The following is a 15,884-nucleotide window of genomic DNA, read 5'->3' as shown; positions in this document are numbered from 1 at the left end:
CCCGGCAAACACATCATCCCGCCACACTCGTGCCAATATTCTGCGGATGTACGCGCCGCAGTGGCAGTCAGATGTAAGATTCTTTTTTTTTTAACAGAAAAAAAACAAAAAAAACATGTTGCGACCAAATAAGGTGCACTTAAAGCTAAAATAATTATCCAACGCAGACCATAGGCCGAGCCACACGGAAGCGTGTATAGCATCGTGGTAGAGGGCGCTCTCTAGTGGTGGCGAAGCGAAAACGCACAAGCGCCCTAGTGCAGAACATTTTCGACACAAATAAAGAAAACAACAGCAATGAAAAGAAAAGAAGAGAAGAGAAAGGGAAAGACTAGAAAAAAAGAAAGGAAAAAAAACGTTTGTCGACGATGCAACTTGTATTTAGGAGCAGATGCATCGTCGACTTATGAAGAAGTGGACAGGAGCGATGCCAATCGACTGTTCCAGCCTATGGTTCCTGCTATAAACAAGTGGCCGTTGACGTCGACGCATGCGCTTTGTTCTGGCTTACAGGCAAAGAGCTTCCACACCTTGCGAACGTTTAATCACAACTCTTTAATGAGCAATAAAAACATTTCTTACAGCTCTGTGCCCCGTCTGACACGTCAGTACAAAAACAAACAAAAAAACATTCTTTTTGTCATGAGTTATTTCGAATTCATGAAGGTAAGCGCTTAATAAACAGTGGTTTGTCGTTGCATCACATACATTCACCACTGGAGGGAACTGTTGCAGTTTAAGCGTCCCGGAAGTGTTACACTGAAATATCGCGAGCGTTTGCTCAAAGCAACTGGCGATTTCTTTTTTCTGTAGGAAAGCGAGGTCTCATCCCGCCTACCTCAGCCATTGATTGGCTGTTCTATAGAATGGCCTTGTCCATCCTTCGAAGAAGAACCCTTCTTCCGCTGGTCAGCTGATCATTTACTTCAGGGGTGACTCGCATCCTTTACATTTTGATATTTTGCCGCCGCGCCACCGTTCGACGTTAAAACAGCGGTAAGCTTTATTCGCTGTCCCCGTTTTTCAGTTGAATTACAATGTTAGATAATGCCGTAAATGTTTCATTTTTTGGAAGTGCACAGTTTGCCCGTACATTAGGCTGTGGAGCGTCAGTTCGCGAGCTAGCTTGTAACAAGGGAGCTAGCCGTGGTAGCGAGGCTACAGAGCACATGCTAGTAACGATGGTAACAGAATATTCTAGAGCCACCTGCTGCTAACATTAGCAGGGCTTCTGCTAGCATTAACAGGACTGCGACGATCATCGATCCAGAGTCTTAAAATTCGCCGGTTTCGCTTCTGCCAAGACCAAAACACGTCGTCCGTGTGTCTGACACGTTTACGTCTTGGCTTTATTCAGTCTCCCGGTGTTACGCTAGTGAAATCAGCGACGACCGGTGTTGTGTCCCTGCTGGTTTCCGATTTATCTGGTTTCCTTGTTGGAACAGCTACAGATGTGCTGCGCCGCCGTCAGCAGATTCGACACCAATTCTAGGATTTTTGTTTTTTGTTGGACGCATATTTTCTTTTCTTTCTTTTAAAATAAATAAATAAAATACATGTTATTAGTACGTAGCGCTCATTATACAGAGAATATACAGAAGCATATTCGCTGTGGTAGATGTGTAACCTGAAACTCCGCTAACCAGTTGGGACACAACACCGGCAAGGCTAGTAGTGTCGCTAACGTCGTTGACAGTGCTAACAGCACTGGCTTTCCCCGGGGGGTTGTTTGCATTGTTGTTGCCGTTTAACGAGGTTTTCTTTGGTGGGAAAGATATATAGTCATAATAGGTTTGCTGTATTACAGTTGACGAAAAGTCTGAAGTGAATCACCCCCCCCCCCCCGCCCCCCCTTTTTGATAGCTCAAACACTGTGGCAATGCTGTCTCAAAGTGTTTAAATTTTAACCCACCAGAGCAACACCACACTGCCAAAGATGGCTGATACAGACCAACAAAGTCCACCTCGCCAGCTAGGACCTGCTGTAAGTTGCTGTAACATTCTCACTCACAGTCATCTGTACTTTCATTGACTTGCTTCCATTCTCTCCTATTTTCAAGTATTATTTTTAAATGTTCTGAAATATGTTCATGTATATCCTTTTTTTCATTGTGCACAGCAATTCTTAATGAGCAACAAACTGGAAACCGCAATGTGGCTGTCACGTCTCTTCACTGTCTACTGCTCCATAATGTTTATTCTCCCTATTTTGGGGTAAGTTATCGCTGGAACAAGGGCAATGCCAACGTGCAATGCCAACGTGCAATGCCAACGTGCAATGCCAACGCGCTCGCCTATTGTCATCTCATCGGTGTGATTCCTGGTGTTTCTTGTTTTGCAGACCCCACGCAGCAGCCAACTTTTACCAGCGAGCCTTGTTAGCCAACGCCCTCACCAGTGCTCTTCGGTTGCACCAAAGGCTGCCACACTTTCAGCTGAGCAGAGCTTTCCTGGCCCAGGCTCTTCAAGAGGACAGCTGCCACTATCTGCTGTACTCACTCATCCTGGTCAACTCCTATCCCATCACCAGTATCCTTTCACCGTCAAACAGCAAAGAGTTTCGCGATAAGTGCAGCAGTGACCGTCTGTAGCTTGAAAGCTTTGAAGAACGTGTTTTGGAAACTTTATGTAGGTTTTCCGTGCTTTCCCTGTTCTTGGCAAATTTTTTACTAAACCTTATTAGCATCACATGGACCTCACACTTACCTTAAATACTTTGGCATGACTAAATCCCATGATTGTAAGCGTTTGAATCCAAAGCAGCTGTGCCCCAGGTTGTTTCGAAAGTTCTCTCTGTTGGGATTTTCATCCTTAATGTTCGTGTCCAGTGAGCATTTTTCCCGTCTTCCTTTTCTCCTTGCTCCATGCAACTACCTACACAAAGAAAGTCCTGGATGTAAGTAGCAGATGGGGTTTCAGTATGTAGCTACTCCGCTACTCCCCCGACATTTTAGATTTAAATTGAGCAGTTATTAATTGTTTCTCCTGTGGGTAAAATTCCATTCTGTGTACCCATTTCATCCTCCGACTGCTTTTTATTGTCAGTGTTTGACCTTTGGATTTCTTCTTAGTCTGTGGGACCCAACAGCTTGATGTTTATCAGAAACCTCCTGGACAAACTTACGGCCAATCAGCAGAACATCCTGAAGTTCATCGCCTGCAATGAGATCTTTTTGATGCCAGCAACGGCTTTTATGTTGTTCAGGTCGGAAACGTTTTTAACTACACCTCAAATCGGATCCTTTTTTCTGCATTGTCCAGAGTAATGATGAACATTGTTGCAATGTTGCGATTATTTTTCTTTATTTTATTTCTTTATTTTCTTTGACAGTGGCCAGGGGAGCTTGTTGCTGCCTTTCATTTACTACAGATTCCTCACTCTCCGGTACACATCCAGAAGAAACCCTTACTGCCGGTGAGTTGTTTAACATGACGGTACTGTAGCAAAAATCTTTCCATTAGTAATTAGTATTACACATCAAAATTGTGCTAAATTACAAAGGAAGACATATGAAGACTGAAAGATTTTGCTCTTTTTCTCCCTGTAAATATTCACAGTTTGGTTTTAAATGCTTTCTATGGTTTTGTTCATTTCATTATTTAGAAGAGAAAACTAATGGTCACAGCAGTTTAGGATTAATCATTCTGTTTCTGCACAGCACCTTGTTCACGGAGCTGCGAATTCTCCTGGAGCACTTCATCATGAAGCCTGCCTGCCCCATCTTCTTCAGGAGGATGTGCCTCAGCAGCATCGCCTTCATCAGCCGCCTCGCTCCCACCGGCGTCTGATCGAGCCCTAAGAAAGTTCTTGCTCTTTTCATTGTTTTGTTTCCGTTTTTTTTTTTTGTTTGTTTTTTCCTCCCCACACCATGTAGGATGTGACTTCATCTTTGATGGAGATAAGACAGACATTTCCATCAACAGAAGGACGCATTTTTGAATGTCAGCTGTGCAGTCTGCACTCCGGCTTCTCTGTGTATCCGAGGACGACTCGAGACGAGCTTGAAATGCACAGGAGTCCCGTGGTGACCCTTTTCTCCTCCCTTCATTTTAACGTGACCTCATTGAAGAAGTGGATGCGTCTCACTCTGGTCGGCCCACTGAATGGATACAGTAGACGTCAGCTGTCTTATTTATCCCTCAGCTGTCATTAGTTTATCCTCTGCTGACCTTATTTATTCATGAAAATTTCTTATTCTGTGATAAAGAGTTAACATGATTCTTGCTTACGTAACTTAAGTGAAAATGGTTATTCATAGTTAAAATGTTCTTTTTAAAATCATCTTATTGTTTGCAATTTCTACCTTATTCTGTTTGTTGTTTTTTTTACATGCATCTAACAATGAGTTATGAATGCCTAAAAAACATGTTCTAGAAATGCCATCATCAGTCTTTAAAAAAAAAAAAACACACACACAATATATTATATGTTAACAAAATGGGTGTTGAATTGAGAAACAAGACACGCTGTATTTTATGTAAATGTTGCTGCTGGTTTTTCTTGAGATGAGCTGCAAAATGCATGTCCAGCCCCTGAATGCCTGCTTGCAGACCTTGTCTCTCACTTCAAAAACTGTTTTGAATTTGCATCATTACTGTCGTGTTGCACTTGTTTTGCCATTGTGGTACCACGTTGTTTTTGCCTACAAGATTTCTATGACAGGAATGAAATAATCCTGAATTAAATCAATAAAACATTAACAGGAAGATTTTGTTGAAAATGCATGTTTGCATTGCTGATGGAGCATTTTGTTCTAAATGTGTCTTAAAACAAATATGCAGTTTCAAAATGCAGATGACAATGTCATCTATAATGAGAGCAGGTGGAGGAAAGCCTATAGCGAGGTAGAGGTAGTCCTTGGGAAGGCGGAGCATTCTAGTGCCAGGGGTCAACCATCCAGACCAATGGCGAGAGGGTAGAGAAGTGCACAAGCAGGTTACGACAGGTGGAGCAGCAAGAGTAAAAGGTGTTTAAAGCAGTGGTGACAGCAGTGGCTTCCTCCTTGAGGAAGATAAAAGAATACATTCTGAGATGTATTGAAAGTAAACATGAAGTTGGTTGTTGGTGAGAGGATATATACACATTATATATATATATATATATATATATATATATATATATATATATATATATATATACACATTATATATATATATATATATATATATATATATATATATATATATATATATACACATTATATATATATATATATATATATATATATATATATATATATATATATATATATATATATATATATATATATATATATATATATGTGTGTATATATATATATATATATGTGTGTATATATATATATATATATATATATATATATATATATATATATATATATATATATCATATATATATATACACATAGATATAATCGGTTCATTTTGCATGAAAGGACTGAATAAAAATATGTTGAACTATGTTGAACAATTTTCAGCAGGTTTCAACTGCGTCCAACTGTCCTTTGCGGCTGCGCGGTTGCCAATAGCAACGCGTTCATCCGCTCCTCTGTGTTGTCGCTGGACGTGAACGCGAAATGTTTTCATGTTTAACAATAGTCGTGGCTTTGTATCTCACCTCACACCACGAGTGTCTTGGTAAATCGGTTTTACAAATCGATTCGTCACCTGCCCGAAGTGGAGAAAATGCGCGCGTTGCGTGCAAAAAGCTCATGTTAGCCGATTAGCCTGCTAGCCACCGTTAGCAATCGGAGCTAATAATCTCCCTGCTGTTGATAGTTAATCCCCGACTCTTTAAAACCCTTACCGTCGCTTCTTATCGATGGACATCTTACCCGGGAGTCGTTGTCGTCGGCGTCTTCCGATGTTGATCTACAAGTGAATGATTCGTGAGGGTGTGCTTCGTCAATAAGATTGTTTTCCTTTCTCTCTCTCGACCGTCCCCGTGAGTGATTAAAGAAGATGGAGCTCCACTTAAACCGAGTTGATTACATCCAGGTAACACGCTGAATGAATAGATACTTTTGGTGACGGGTTTTTCACAGATTTGAAGTATTTGTTAAGTGCCCCAGTCCCTCCCTTTAAGTAGTGTTGTGACTGATTAGTTCGTGCTGTGATGAACAGGTTGGTGTGACCTCCCAGAAAACAATGAGGCTCCTTCCAGCCTTGGGGAAAAAGGCAACACAGAAGGTATCACCTATTCATTAAGCATTCAGCTGACTGATATGTTCATCGTGATAATGAAAGTGATTTTCTCCTCATTTCAGGTTGCCATTGCTGATCATGATGGCATATTGACCTGCTTTGGGATGAAGAAAGGGGAAGCAGTGGTGAGTGACAAGATTTGTCAGGATTAATCTACCCCACGTATCTCAAATCACTGGTGTCTTCCTGTCCAGAAGCAAAAATAAAATGTACGTGTCTTCAACAGCCCGTTTTTAAAACACTGCCTGGGCCAAAGATATCCCGAATGGACCTCGGAGGAGCCGTGGGAACGCCACAGGAGAAAATATTTGTGTGTTCTGGCTCTCAGGTCCGCGGATTCACAAAGAAGGGCAAACAGTTCCTCACATTTGATGCTAATCTCACTGAGAGCATTAACGCCATGTAGGAGCTACTTTCCCCATCTCCTTTTTTTGGTATAAACTGCTTGGCTAGGAATCGTGTCACTTTTTAACTCGCATATATTCCCCCACATTCTTTTTTTTTTTTTTAGGCACGTGGCAGGCGCCGACCTTTTCGTTTGTGCAACTTACATCTACAACCACTATTGTGACTGCAAGGACCAAGACTACTTCCTGTCTGGAGATAAAATCAATGACATTACATGTTTATCGTCAGAAAACCTCACTCGGCCCGTGCCAGTTCTTGCATGCCAAGATCGAGTTCTCAGAGTCCTGCAGGTAACAACACAGCATTATAGAAACACCATTTTCATAATGCATAAAGTTGTTCCTTTGTAATGTGTTGACGTTTATCACACAAGGTTATTTAGTGGCAGATTTCTTTGAACTCTCTAGGGATCTGATCTTGCTTATGATGTCGAAGTCCCAGGACCTCCATCCGTCCTGGAGCTCTACAATAAAGATGGAGGCAAGTAAACTGTGCCGTGTCTTACTTCTCCAATTTCAAAAATTAAGAAATAAAAGCACCTTTTCCAACACAAGAGAGATTGTTTCTCTGCAGGAGAAGAAATTCTCTATGGAACCACAGATGGCAAAATAGGATTGGTCCAGATTGGTGAGAGTTCAGCAACAGCAAAATGGGAAACCAGTAATGAGAAAAAGAAAGGAGGTATCTTCAATTGTTCTTTAGTTTTGCTATTTTTTTGTGTAAAGATTGCAGCATTGAATGAGCTCGTTTTGGCTAACAAGTATGTCGCAACCTGTCAAACATCAGGAATTCTTTGCATTGACATTTATGACATAATTGGAGACGGAGTGAATGACATCCTGGTGGGGAGGGACGATGGAACAGTTGAAGTCTACAGTTTGGACAGCAGCAATGAGCCAATGTTACGATTTGACCATGTAAGTTTCTGAGTTGTTTTTTTTTGCAGAATTTCAGGAAGGACCTGCACAGACGCTTGTGTCTTTCCACATTGTTTGATTTATTTGAATGTTAAAGTAACCATAGTTCTATGTCTCTCTCCATTTGAGGTGTTGTCAGAAAGTGTAACTTCCATCCAGGGCGGCTGTGTGGGCAAGGAGTCTTATGAAGAGGTTTTGACTGCCACGTACACAGGTCAGACAGTAGCGGGCTCAGTGAGCTCCAGTGACTAGTGCACTGTTAGATGCCTGGTTAACAGAAAGGCAATACACCAGTATTATATCATCTGATTGTATATTTGCTCTTTCAGGATGGGTGACTGGTTTGACCACTGAGCCCCAGAAGGCTGAGGCTGGTCCAGGAGATGAGGTTAAAATGAGCAAGGAGACCCAGCTGAAAGTGGAAGCATTAAGGTAGCAACTTTGTGATTTCTGTCTATGCAGCGGTTTCATATCGGAACACAGTCAATCTGCAGCTCCTCTTATCCTCCCTGTCCAGGGCGGAGCTGGAGGAGCTGCAGGTCAAAGTCCTGCAGGGCCGCGAGCAGTACCAGCAGTCGTCCCAGTCCAGCACAGCTGTCTCCGCTGTCCCTGTGTTCAGCATCAATGACAAGTTCACCCTCTGCCAGGACGACGCCAGCTACAGCCTCACTCTGGAGGTGCAGACTGCCATCGACAACCTGCTACTCCAGGTTTGTCCCCTTGTTTAATCAAACCTGCTCCCACACACTCTCTGAAACCGCATAAAAAACGCTCAAACAAAAAGCACGGTACACAATGTCTTCCACAGAGTGACGTCCCAATAGACCTGCTGGATGTGGATAAGAACTCAGCTGTTGTCAGCTTCAGCGAATGTGATGCTGAGGTGAGCAAGCTGCCTCACCAACAAACTCAAAAAAAACTTGTTCCTGTTCCACTGAGACGTGGCTCTCATGTGTTTCTTTTCAGCAGCCCAATGGGAACTTCCTCTTGGCCACATACAGATGTCAGACTAACACAACCAGACTTGAGCTCAAGGTAACACATGCATTTGAACTCTGCGAGGGCCAGTCCTGATGAATTATAGAAGCGGAATCTCTCAGACGCTGATGTTTCATCATTCTTTGTAAATAATAAAACAGCGGTGTGCCATTCATCCATATTGCATCATGTTCCAGGTGAGATCCATAGAAGGACAATATGGTACCCTGCAAGCTTACATCACACCCAGACTTCAGCCCAAGACGTGCCAGGTTCGCCAGTACCAAATCAAACCCCTGTCCCTGCACCAGCGAACTCACAGCATCGACCAGGACAGGTCAGACTTCTTCAGAGAGATACTTTGAGATTAACGAAGCAAACTGGCTTTTATTTTATTTTTTAAAACAGAACAGATATTAAGAAGTTTTATTTTGATTTTAGATTAGTAAGTAAGCCACCTTGTCAAGCGGCCTTTTTTTTTTCTATTCCTAGGTTGCTTTCAGAAAATGGGAAGGCAGATGAATCATTTTCTTTCCTTTGAAGTGATGAATTCTGGCTTTATTTAGAGGCCAAATAGGAATTCTATGTAGGCCAGTGGATGCATTGTGAATTTCAGTTGAATTATATTTCATAAACATCACTTATAAAACAAACTTTTCTTTTCTTTCTTATTTCTTAAAGGCTTTTATTTTATAGACGGTGGTCTCCTCGCTTCAAAGTCAGCAAAGTTTCCTCTCCAGCTCTCCTTCCACTCATATTTCTCCTGCTCCTGTCTCTGTCCATCACACAGGCCAATGAACAGACTCAGTCTGGTGGGACAGTTCAGTTTTGCTGAGATCCACTCCTGGGTGGTTTTCTGTTTGCCAGAGGTCCCTGACAAAACGCCTGCAGGGGAGAGCATCACTTTCTATTTCCGTAACACTTTTCTTGGGACACAACTGGAAGCCACTTACTGGTAATACTTTATAACTGTTTGTCTGGCAAAAAGAAGTTTGCCCAATTGTTCCTCGTATTGGTTGTTCCTGTGTGAATGCATTCATGTTATTTGACAAGATTGAGTTCTTTAAATCCATCTTTCTTCTTTTTCCCTCTCTTGCAAAACTGCAATTCTAGCAAAGGTGAAGGCCACTTCAGGTCTGACAACATCTCCACTATTTCAATTCTGAGTGACGTCCTCTCTAAAGAAGCAACCAAGAAGAAAATCAATCTCAACATTTCTTACGGTATTAATATTCAACATTATCAGTATTAATGCTCACCGCTTCAAGCAAAGTGTTATTAATTAAAATCCTGATGATTTATCTGTCACTGAAACCATACAGATATCAATGACGACTCTGTGAGCCACACACTGAACATGATCCATCCAAAGCTGGAGTACCAGTTGTTGCTGGCGAGAAAAGTACAACTGATCGATGCTTTAAAAGTAAGACCCACCTCCAGCTCTTTTCTCCGTCACTGAAGTACAGAGGCAGTGCGTCTATGTTGAACTTGTGGCGCCTCCTGTTTTCTCCCCTCTGATTGGTAGGAGCTGCAGGTTCACGAGGGAAACGCTGACTTTCTCATCCCAGAGTATCGCAGCATCTTGGATGAATCGGCGAATCTCCTCGAAGAGTATAAGAAACAACCGGCACATCTTGAGAGGCTTTATGGTACCACACAGAGGGATCAGTCTAGAGACAGAAATACAAAAAGTTCTCAGATTTGTGCTTTTAACAATTGTTTTTTAACACGTGTACTTTTCTCTCTTTTTAAGGAATGATTACAGACCTTTACATCGACAAATTCAAGTTTAAAGGACAGAATGTGAAAACCAAGGTGTCCTCGCTGCTGGAGATCCTCGATAATTATGACTTAAATTCTCTGTTGAACTTTTTTAGTGAGGTTTGATGACTTATAGAAAGTATACTTTTTTCTTCTTTTTTTTTTAACAGACATGAACTTACAGATTGTGTATAGCTGTGCCAGTCATGGTGTTGTAATGTCATTTAGGCACTGTTGCTCTTTACTGTGTGTGTAATATTTAAATACTTCATATTTTTGTAGCATTTTTGAACATTAAAACAACAATAGTGTTATCACAGTTGTGTTATTGCTTACTTTTTTATTATAATAATAAATATATATTATGAGAAAACATACAAAAAATACAATAAAACTTGTGGATTTGACTTATATTGCCGATGATGCATATAGAACTTTTTTTTTGAAAAAAGGGTTGGGAGCACATTACACAAATACGCTTGCAATGCAATAAAAGGAAATGAAGAACTTAAGTATCACATTCGGCATATGTGCAAGTGATTGACACATTTACATGGAATGTTTTGAATCCCAGTCAGAGAACACAAAACGATGATCTAAAGAGGCAATAAAGCCAGCTGGTCACTGTGGAAATGCAAGTTGCATCAAAACTCATCTTGAAAACAACATGAAGGACCATTATTATTTTTCTTTTTTTACCTGTTTTCATATTAGAACAACGTCTGTATTTACTTTATGGCTATTTAAGTCACAGCAGTGTTCCAACAATACGGCTTTATTACCGTTTGAAAGATAATGCGCCTAAACGTGCCAAAGCTGTTTTAAATTTGTAATCAGGTGACAATTGTACTTCGTCGGCCACCGTTCTTCTGCTGACGTCAGAGGAGTCCTCTAGTTGATTGGTCCTTTTAATCCTCGCGGGCTACTTGAACTGGGAGAAAGCGGCTCTACTGCACGCTCTGCGGTAAAGGACTGTCGCTGGCGGCGCAGGTCAGTAGTGAATTTGCAACGACAGTTTAAACTTTTAGGCTAGCCAAGGTATTGTGCACCGCCAAACTGTGATTTTGTTTTTTTCCTTTTTGTTGTGTTTGTTTGTTTGTATTTTTTAGCGCTGCAATCCCGAGTGTCATTGCCGTTTCCGCTGCTTAGTTTTTTTTATTATTATTATTTTTGAGCAAATTTCTCTCAACGGTTCTCGACGTTGGGAAGGGAGCAGCTGACCAAATTCCGCCGTGAGGTCTCTAAGAACGGTTTCGAGAAACTCGGTTCGTTTTTCCCCACGCCTGACTATCCGGAGAAAACGTTTGAAAATCTCATCGGAAGGAGGGAAACATGTCGACAGCTAACCGAGCTCAAGCAAGCGCGGCTAGCGATCAGCAACACAACCAGGAGAACATGTTGACCAGACTGAGGGCCCCCCTCAAAGGCCGGGATGTGTCGAACCAGGAGAACCAGGAGAACCAACCACTGAAGCAAGCGGCCAGCAGAACCGTCCTCGGGGTCCTGCACAACAACCAGCGGGTCCAAACCCAGAACCAGCGCGCCACCAAGCAGGTTGGTTTGGCTAACGCTTGCTAGCCCCGCTCACTCAACTTGAGGCGACTGTTGTCAGGACATGTCGCTATTGTCCGTTTTGGAGGCAACCCCGTTTTGGGTGTTTAAGTTGTCTAACGCCACAACCGTAGTCCGTGGGTGAGCGAGTGCGAATGAACATTTCACCTCGTTTTTCATCGTAAAACCGGAGCATTAACCGCTTTAATCGTGGCTAAAGCTGCGGCAGTTACCAACTGTCCGCCATTTTTCTACAGTATCAACACCAGTTATTCCTGATGAGCTGCTGGCAATGCAATCTATAACTTGTCCCAAACAATATATACTTATTTTTTTTCTACGTGCAAACATTTTTCAAGTTCTCCGAAATCCGATTTAACCTCTTTGTCCTTGAAATGTTCTCAAACATAGAATTTAACTTGAACCTACACAGTCTTATTACTACTACATAATTCAATTTTTTTATTTTTTATTTTTTTACTTTTAATGAAATTGCTTCAGTTGATCAAGACTAAAGTTTCATTTTTGTTCCCTAGGAGTCCCTTTCCTGTAAAAATGAAGATTTTGGGAGGACCTGCTATGAGAAGCCCAGCAACAAACCTTTCCAAATCCACACGGATGATCCTGATGTCGCCAAGAAACCACTGGCAATGGCCGACGCGGTCAAAGCCGAACCTGTTGAGTCTCCACTACCAATCGTTAATGCCGTTGCACAACTTCGGCAGCCGCTGGCCACCCTCGAAATACCCACTGCCATGGACGTCAGCTTTGGTGAGCCAGGCAGCTTTTAAATTGTTCGCAGGGAATCAATTTGTTTATCGACAGTAGGTTTCGGTTTCTTGCTTGAATTGAATGCTAAACTAAACCTTTGCTGCTCAGAATCCCCAATGGACATGTCTGTGGTCGAGGGGGAGGAGAAGCCAGTTGATGTTAATGAGGTCCCTGAATATGCGACGGAGATCCATGAATACCTGAGGGAGTTGGAGGTGAGGGATTCAACAGCTACGCACAAACCACTTGCGAATTCATTAACAAAAAAAATCAGTCGCGGAGGTCTAATGCTCCCCTGCTTCTTTTTCCCCCACTCAAGGTGAAAACCAGGCCAAAAGCCACCTACATGAAGAAGCAGCCAGACATCACCCACAGCATGCGGGCCATCCTGGTCGACTGGCTGGTCGAGGTTGGGGAGGAATACAAGCTCCAGAATGAGACGCTTTACCTGGCCGTGAACTACATTGACCGCTTCCTGTCCTCCATGTCGGTCCTGCGGGGGAAGCTTCAGCTCGTCGGGACCGCTGCCATGCTGCTGGCTTCGTACGTCCAATTTAAAAACTCCCTACTTGCTTTTATTGCAGTCTGTGTGGAGGGAGCTAACAGTCACTTGTTCAATGCAGGAAATTTGAGGAGATCTACCCCCCGGAGGTGGCAGAGTTTGTCTACATCACAGACGACACCTACACCAAGAAGCAAGTGTTGAGAATGGAGCACCTGGTGCTGAAGGTGCTCTCCTTTGGTCTGGCGGCGCCCACCATTAACCAGTTTCTCACCCAGTACTTCCTGCACCAGCCTGTGAGCAAGCAAGTGGAAAACCTGGCAATGGTGAGCTGCGTAGACTTGTACAGTGAAAAATGTATTGCATGACTGCATTGAGAAATCTTTGTATTGACCCTCTGTTGTTCTGAATACCCCCCCCCCCCCCCCCCCGTACAGTACGTTGCAGAGCTCAGTCTGGTGGACTGCGACCCGTTCTTGAAGTATCTTCCCTCCCTGATGGCTGCTGCTGCCTTTACTCTCGCTAACAACACAGTGGCTGGCGGCTCATGGGTAAGATGGCGTTATTCATCAGTGTTTGGCTTCAGAGAAGGGTCTTCGACTCGTTCAAGTTGGCTTTGCATGCTGAGGATTGTAACCGTGGTCTCCTCCTCAGACAAAGCCCCTCGTCGAGTTCTCGGGCTACAGCCTGGAAGAACTGATGCCGTGCATCGAAGACTTGCACAAACTTTACCTCAACGCCCCTCAGCACGCCCAGCAGTCTGTTCGGGAGAAGTACAAGAACAAGAAGTGAGTTGCCTGACGAATGTGACTGGTACACGGGTTGTGCTCGTTTGCTGTCATAGAGAAATAACCCAATTGTGTCTCCTCTCCAGGTATCGGGAAGTTTCCCTCATTGACGCGCCAGCTAGACTGTCACTCAATTGACTCCTCCTCCTCCCCTTGTTCCTGTAGAGTTGTAATGTCTTTTTTTTATTTTTTATTTTTATGTACCAAGATGCTTACCACTGCCTGCTCTTCTTGGAGTAGAGCTGAACCTTTAAATTTTTTAAAGTATTTTTATACACGCGCCAGATGCCAGCGGTTGGCAGATCAAGTAATTTTAACAGTCTGACTTTACCGCAGACGACATTGTTTGCCACAAACTCTCGGCTCTGGCTTGCAGTGTCCAGAAATCGGCTGTAAATGTGTTCAATCTTCCACTGAACTGTGTTCAAAGCAGTGGCTGTTCAGCTTTTGGCCACTAGGCCGGCCACACATTAAAATGTCCTGTCATTCAGTCAGCTGTCTCCTATAGTATCATTAGACACACTGCCTTTCAAGGGCTTTTTCTGCACTGTAAAATATGGCTATGTAAATAAAATTCATTTAAACTAAGACCTCATGGCTTGTCACATCTGTCACAAGGGGGCAGCAAAGGACCTTTTGTTTTATTCGTGGGTTTAGTTTAGGGGGTGCAGAATCTTCACTTTGCAGATGGTTCAAAGCATTTGAACTGCTTCATCAGTTGAAGTGCGTTGAATGACCTTTGACCTGATCATTAATTCAAAGCGTGTGTGTGGTGAAATCTGTCTATGGAGCAGTTGAAAGAAACCAAGACGGTTTGTCTTTTACATTTCAGCTCCTATCTATGCACATTTAGTAAGAATTGTCGGTGTCGTCAGCAGGTGAGAGGTGTTGGTTTGATGAAGAATATTTTGGTCTGTCCTCCCATTCAGAATTGAGTTATAACTCAATGGAATGAGGGACAGTGATGAGATGAAATCTGTCTTTTAGTTGCTTCAAAACCAATTTTTCTCACTTGGTTATTGGACTTTTTTTTTCTTTTTTTTTTTTTTTTTTACCCAGTCAGCACATTTCTGCACAAATTTTGATTTTTGTATAAGACAACAGGCTAGATTGCCAGTGACTTGCTTTCTCTCCAGCATCGTGAAGGCATCTCTCACCCCCGCCCTCCCCTTCCCCTTATAAATTGCGCGGCTGTGTGTGCGTGTAGTCAGACCGGAGCAGGGACGTGCGGCACAGCTGCAGAAGGATTTTCCTCATTTGTCGGTCTTCGCTGCGGTGGGGGATGGACGGCTCAGAGTCCTCGCTCGCGCTCTCAACAGGTTCACACTTGCCTGGCATGAGGATTAAAAACCATGGCGGCAAACGGGAATTCTATGGCAGCCAAGCCGGCCGGATAAGCGTTTAGACCATGGTTCCTCGAGCAAGGGCATGCCACCTGCAGCCCCTGAGAAGACCCTAGGCTTCTTCAACTTCAACTCCATGCCTGCTCCCAAGAGGTTCGTGGTGGCGTCCACCTCGCTGCCCCTGGCTTTGGGCTGGGGCTGGAACTTGTCTTTGTATATCGGGATGCTGCTCGGACTCCTCACCCTCATGCTGCTGCTCCTTTGGATGCTCTTCAAGCAGCTGAGGAACTCGGTGGGCAAGTCCATGCTGCAGCCTGCCCGCTCTTTCCGACAGCCCTGCCTGGAGCCGAGGTTTCAGCATGTGTTCTGAAGAGGAAGCCGAACGGACAGAAGGTTGTGGTGGTGGTAGCGGGGGAGAAGGGGTGTAGGAGGTACTACCAAAAACACTGCCGGGACTGAAGCTTTGTGGAAGTTCTTGAATGTGCCTTTTTGCAGATTCATGTGAAAAAGAAAAATCTGGAAATTAAATTTTCCTTAAATAAAAAAAAAATGTGTGCTCAATGTTTCTATCTGCATCTGCTCTTTTCAGTGGTGTTGTGTCCTTAGTGCTGCATGATGCGATTCCCGTCCGTCACCCCCGAGTGATTAAAGAGGCTGCGGCCACGTTTGTTTTGAGATA

The 15,884-nt window shown here is 43.2% G+C and overlaps 3 protein-coding genes across 4 annotated transcripts; all 3 read left to right on the top strand.

Annotated features, from left to right (window-relative positions):
• The first annotated feature begins 842 nt into the window (after window positions 1–842).
• tmem33 (transmembrane protein 33) lies at window positions 843–4,707 on the top strand. The gene is made up of 8 exons (XM_076048147.1): window positions 843–996; window positions 1,916–1,984; window positions 2,120–2,214; window positions 2,342–2,529; window positions 2,829–2,896; window positions 3,072–3,205; window positions 3,332–3,415; window positions 3,660–4,707. The coding sequence occupies exons 2-8, from the start codon at window positions 1,937–1,939 to the stop codon at window positions 3,787–3,789; spliced, it is 747 nt and encodes a 248-aa protein (XP_075904262.1). The 5' UTR covers window positions 843–996; window positions 1,916–1,936; the 3' UTR covers window positions 3,790–4,707.
• Window positions 4,708–5,482: 775 nt separating this feature from the next.
• On the top strand, window positions 5,483–10,688 carry bbs7 (Bardet-Biedl syndrome 7). 2 transcript variants are annotated; one of them, XM_076048172.1, is made up of 19 exons: window positions 5,483–5,976; window positions 6,103–6,168; window positions 6,246–6,308; window positions 6,410–6,585; window positions 6,695–6,881; window positions 6,999–7,071; window positions 7,165–7,272; window positions 7,378–7,508; window positions 7,638–7,722; window positions 7,838–7,940; window positions 8,026–8,218; window positions 8,317–8,391; window positions 8,478–8,543; window positions 8,684–8,823; window positions 9,277–9,441; window positions 9,600–9,709; window positions 9,809–9,912; window positions 10,015–10,138; window positions 10,243–10,688. In XM_076048172.1, exons 1-19 carry the CDS (start codon window positions 5,941–5,943, stop codon window positions 10,374–10,376), a joined length of 2,139 nt encoding a protein of 712 aa, XP_075904287.1. In that variant the 5' UTR covers window positions 5,483–5,940; the 3' UTR covers window positions 10,377–10,688. The 2 variants fall into 2 exon arrangements, with proteins under 2 accessions (XP_075904287.1, XP_075904285.1); XM_076048170.1 differs by having other exon boundaries at window positions 8,475–8,543.
• A 515-nt stretch (window positions 10,689–11,203) lies between these two features.
• On the top strand, window positions 11,204–14,450 carry ccna2 (cyclin A2). The gene is made up of 8 exons (XM_076048148.1): window positions 11,204–11,804; window positions 12,338–12,572; window positions 12,681–12,787; window positions 12,892–13,115; window positions 13,196–13,400; window positions 13,512–13,625; window positions 13,729–13,862; window positions 13,949–14,450. Exons 1-8 carry the CDS (start codon window positions 11,583–11,585, stop codon window positions 13,998–14,000), a joined length of 1,293 nt encoding a protein of 430 aa, XP_075904263.1. The 5' UTR covers window positions 11,204–11,582; the 3' UTR covers window positions 14,001–14,450.
• Window positions 14,451–15,884: the final 1,434 nt, after the last annotated feature.

The sequence above is a fragment of the Nelusetta ayraudi genome, unplaced genomic scaffold, assembly GCF_046127955.1.
Source record: "Nelusetta ayraudi isolate G7.1 ecotype Tasmania unplaced genomic scaffold, CSIRO-AGI_Nayr_v1 ptg000097l, whole genome shotgun sequence".
Lineage (NCBI taxonomy): Eukaryota > Metazoa > Chordata > Actinopteri > Tetraodontiformes > Monacanthidae > Nelusetta > Nelusetta ayraudi.
Note: the sequence above shows the minus strand (reverse complement) of the source record. Positions and strands in the feature narration are given on the sequence as shown.

What these genes read in the sequence shown, in the direction of transcription:
- ccna2 (XM_076048148.1), top strand. Translation starts at nt 11,583, where the DNA reads ATGTCGACAGCTAACCGAGCTCAAGCAAGCGCGGCTAGCGATCAGCAA. An exon ending in ACCAGCGCGCCACCAAGCAG is followed by an intron (nt 11,805 to 12,337) that starts GTTGGTTTGGCT and finishes TTTGTTCCCTAG; the next exon opens with GAGTCCCTTTCCTGTAAAAA. An exon ending in AAGTGGAAAACCTGGCAATG is followed by an intron (nt 13,401 to 13,511) that starts GTGAGCTGCGTA and finishes CCCCCCGTACAG; the next exon opens with TACGTTGCAGAGCTCAGTCT.
- tmem33 (XM_076048147.1), top strand. Translation starts at nt 1,937, where the DNA reads ATGGCTGATACAGACCAACAAAGTCCACCTCGCCAGCTAGGACCTGCT. An exon ending in CAACTCCTATCCCATCACCA is followed by an intron (nt 2,530 to 2,828) that starts GTATCCTTTCAC and finishes GTTCGTGTCCAG; the next exon opens with TGAGCATTTTTCCCGTCTTC. An exon ending in ACGGCTTTTATGTTGTTCAG is followed by an intron (nt 3,206 to 3,331) that starts GTCGGAAACGTT and finishes TTTCTTTGACAG; the next exon opens with TGGCCAGGGGAGCTTGTTGC.
- bbs7 (XM_076048170.1), top strand. Translation starts at nt 5,941, where the DNA reads ATGGAGCTCCACTTAAACCGAGTTGATTACATCCAG. An exon ending in ACCGAGTTGATTACATCCAG is followed by an intron (nt 5,977 to 6,102) that starts GTAACACGCTGA and finishes TGTGATGAACAG; the next exon opens with GTTGGTGTGACCTCCCAGAA. An exon ending in GAGTTCTCAGAGTCCTGCAG is followed by an intron (nt 6,882 to 6,998) that starts GTAACAACACAG and finishes TGAACTCTCTAG; the next exon opens with GGATCTGATCTTGCTTATGA.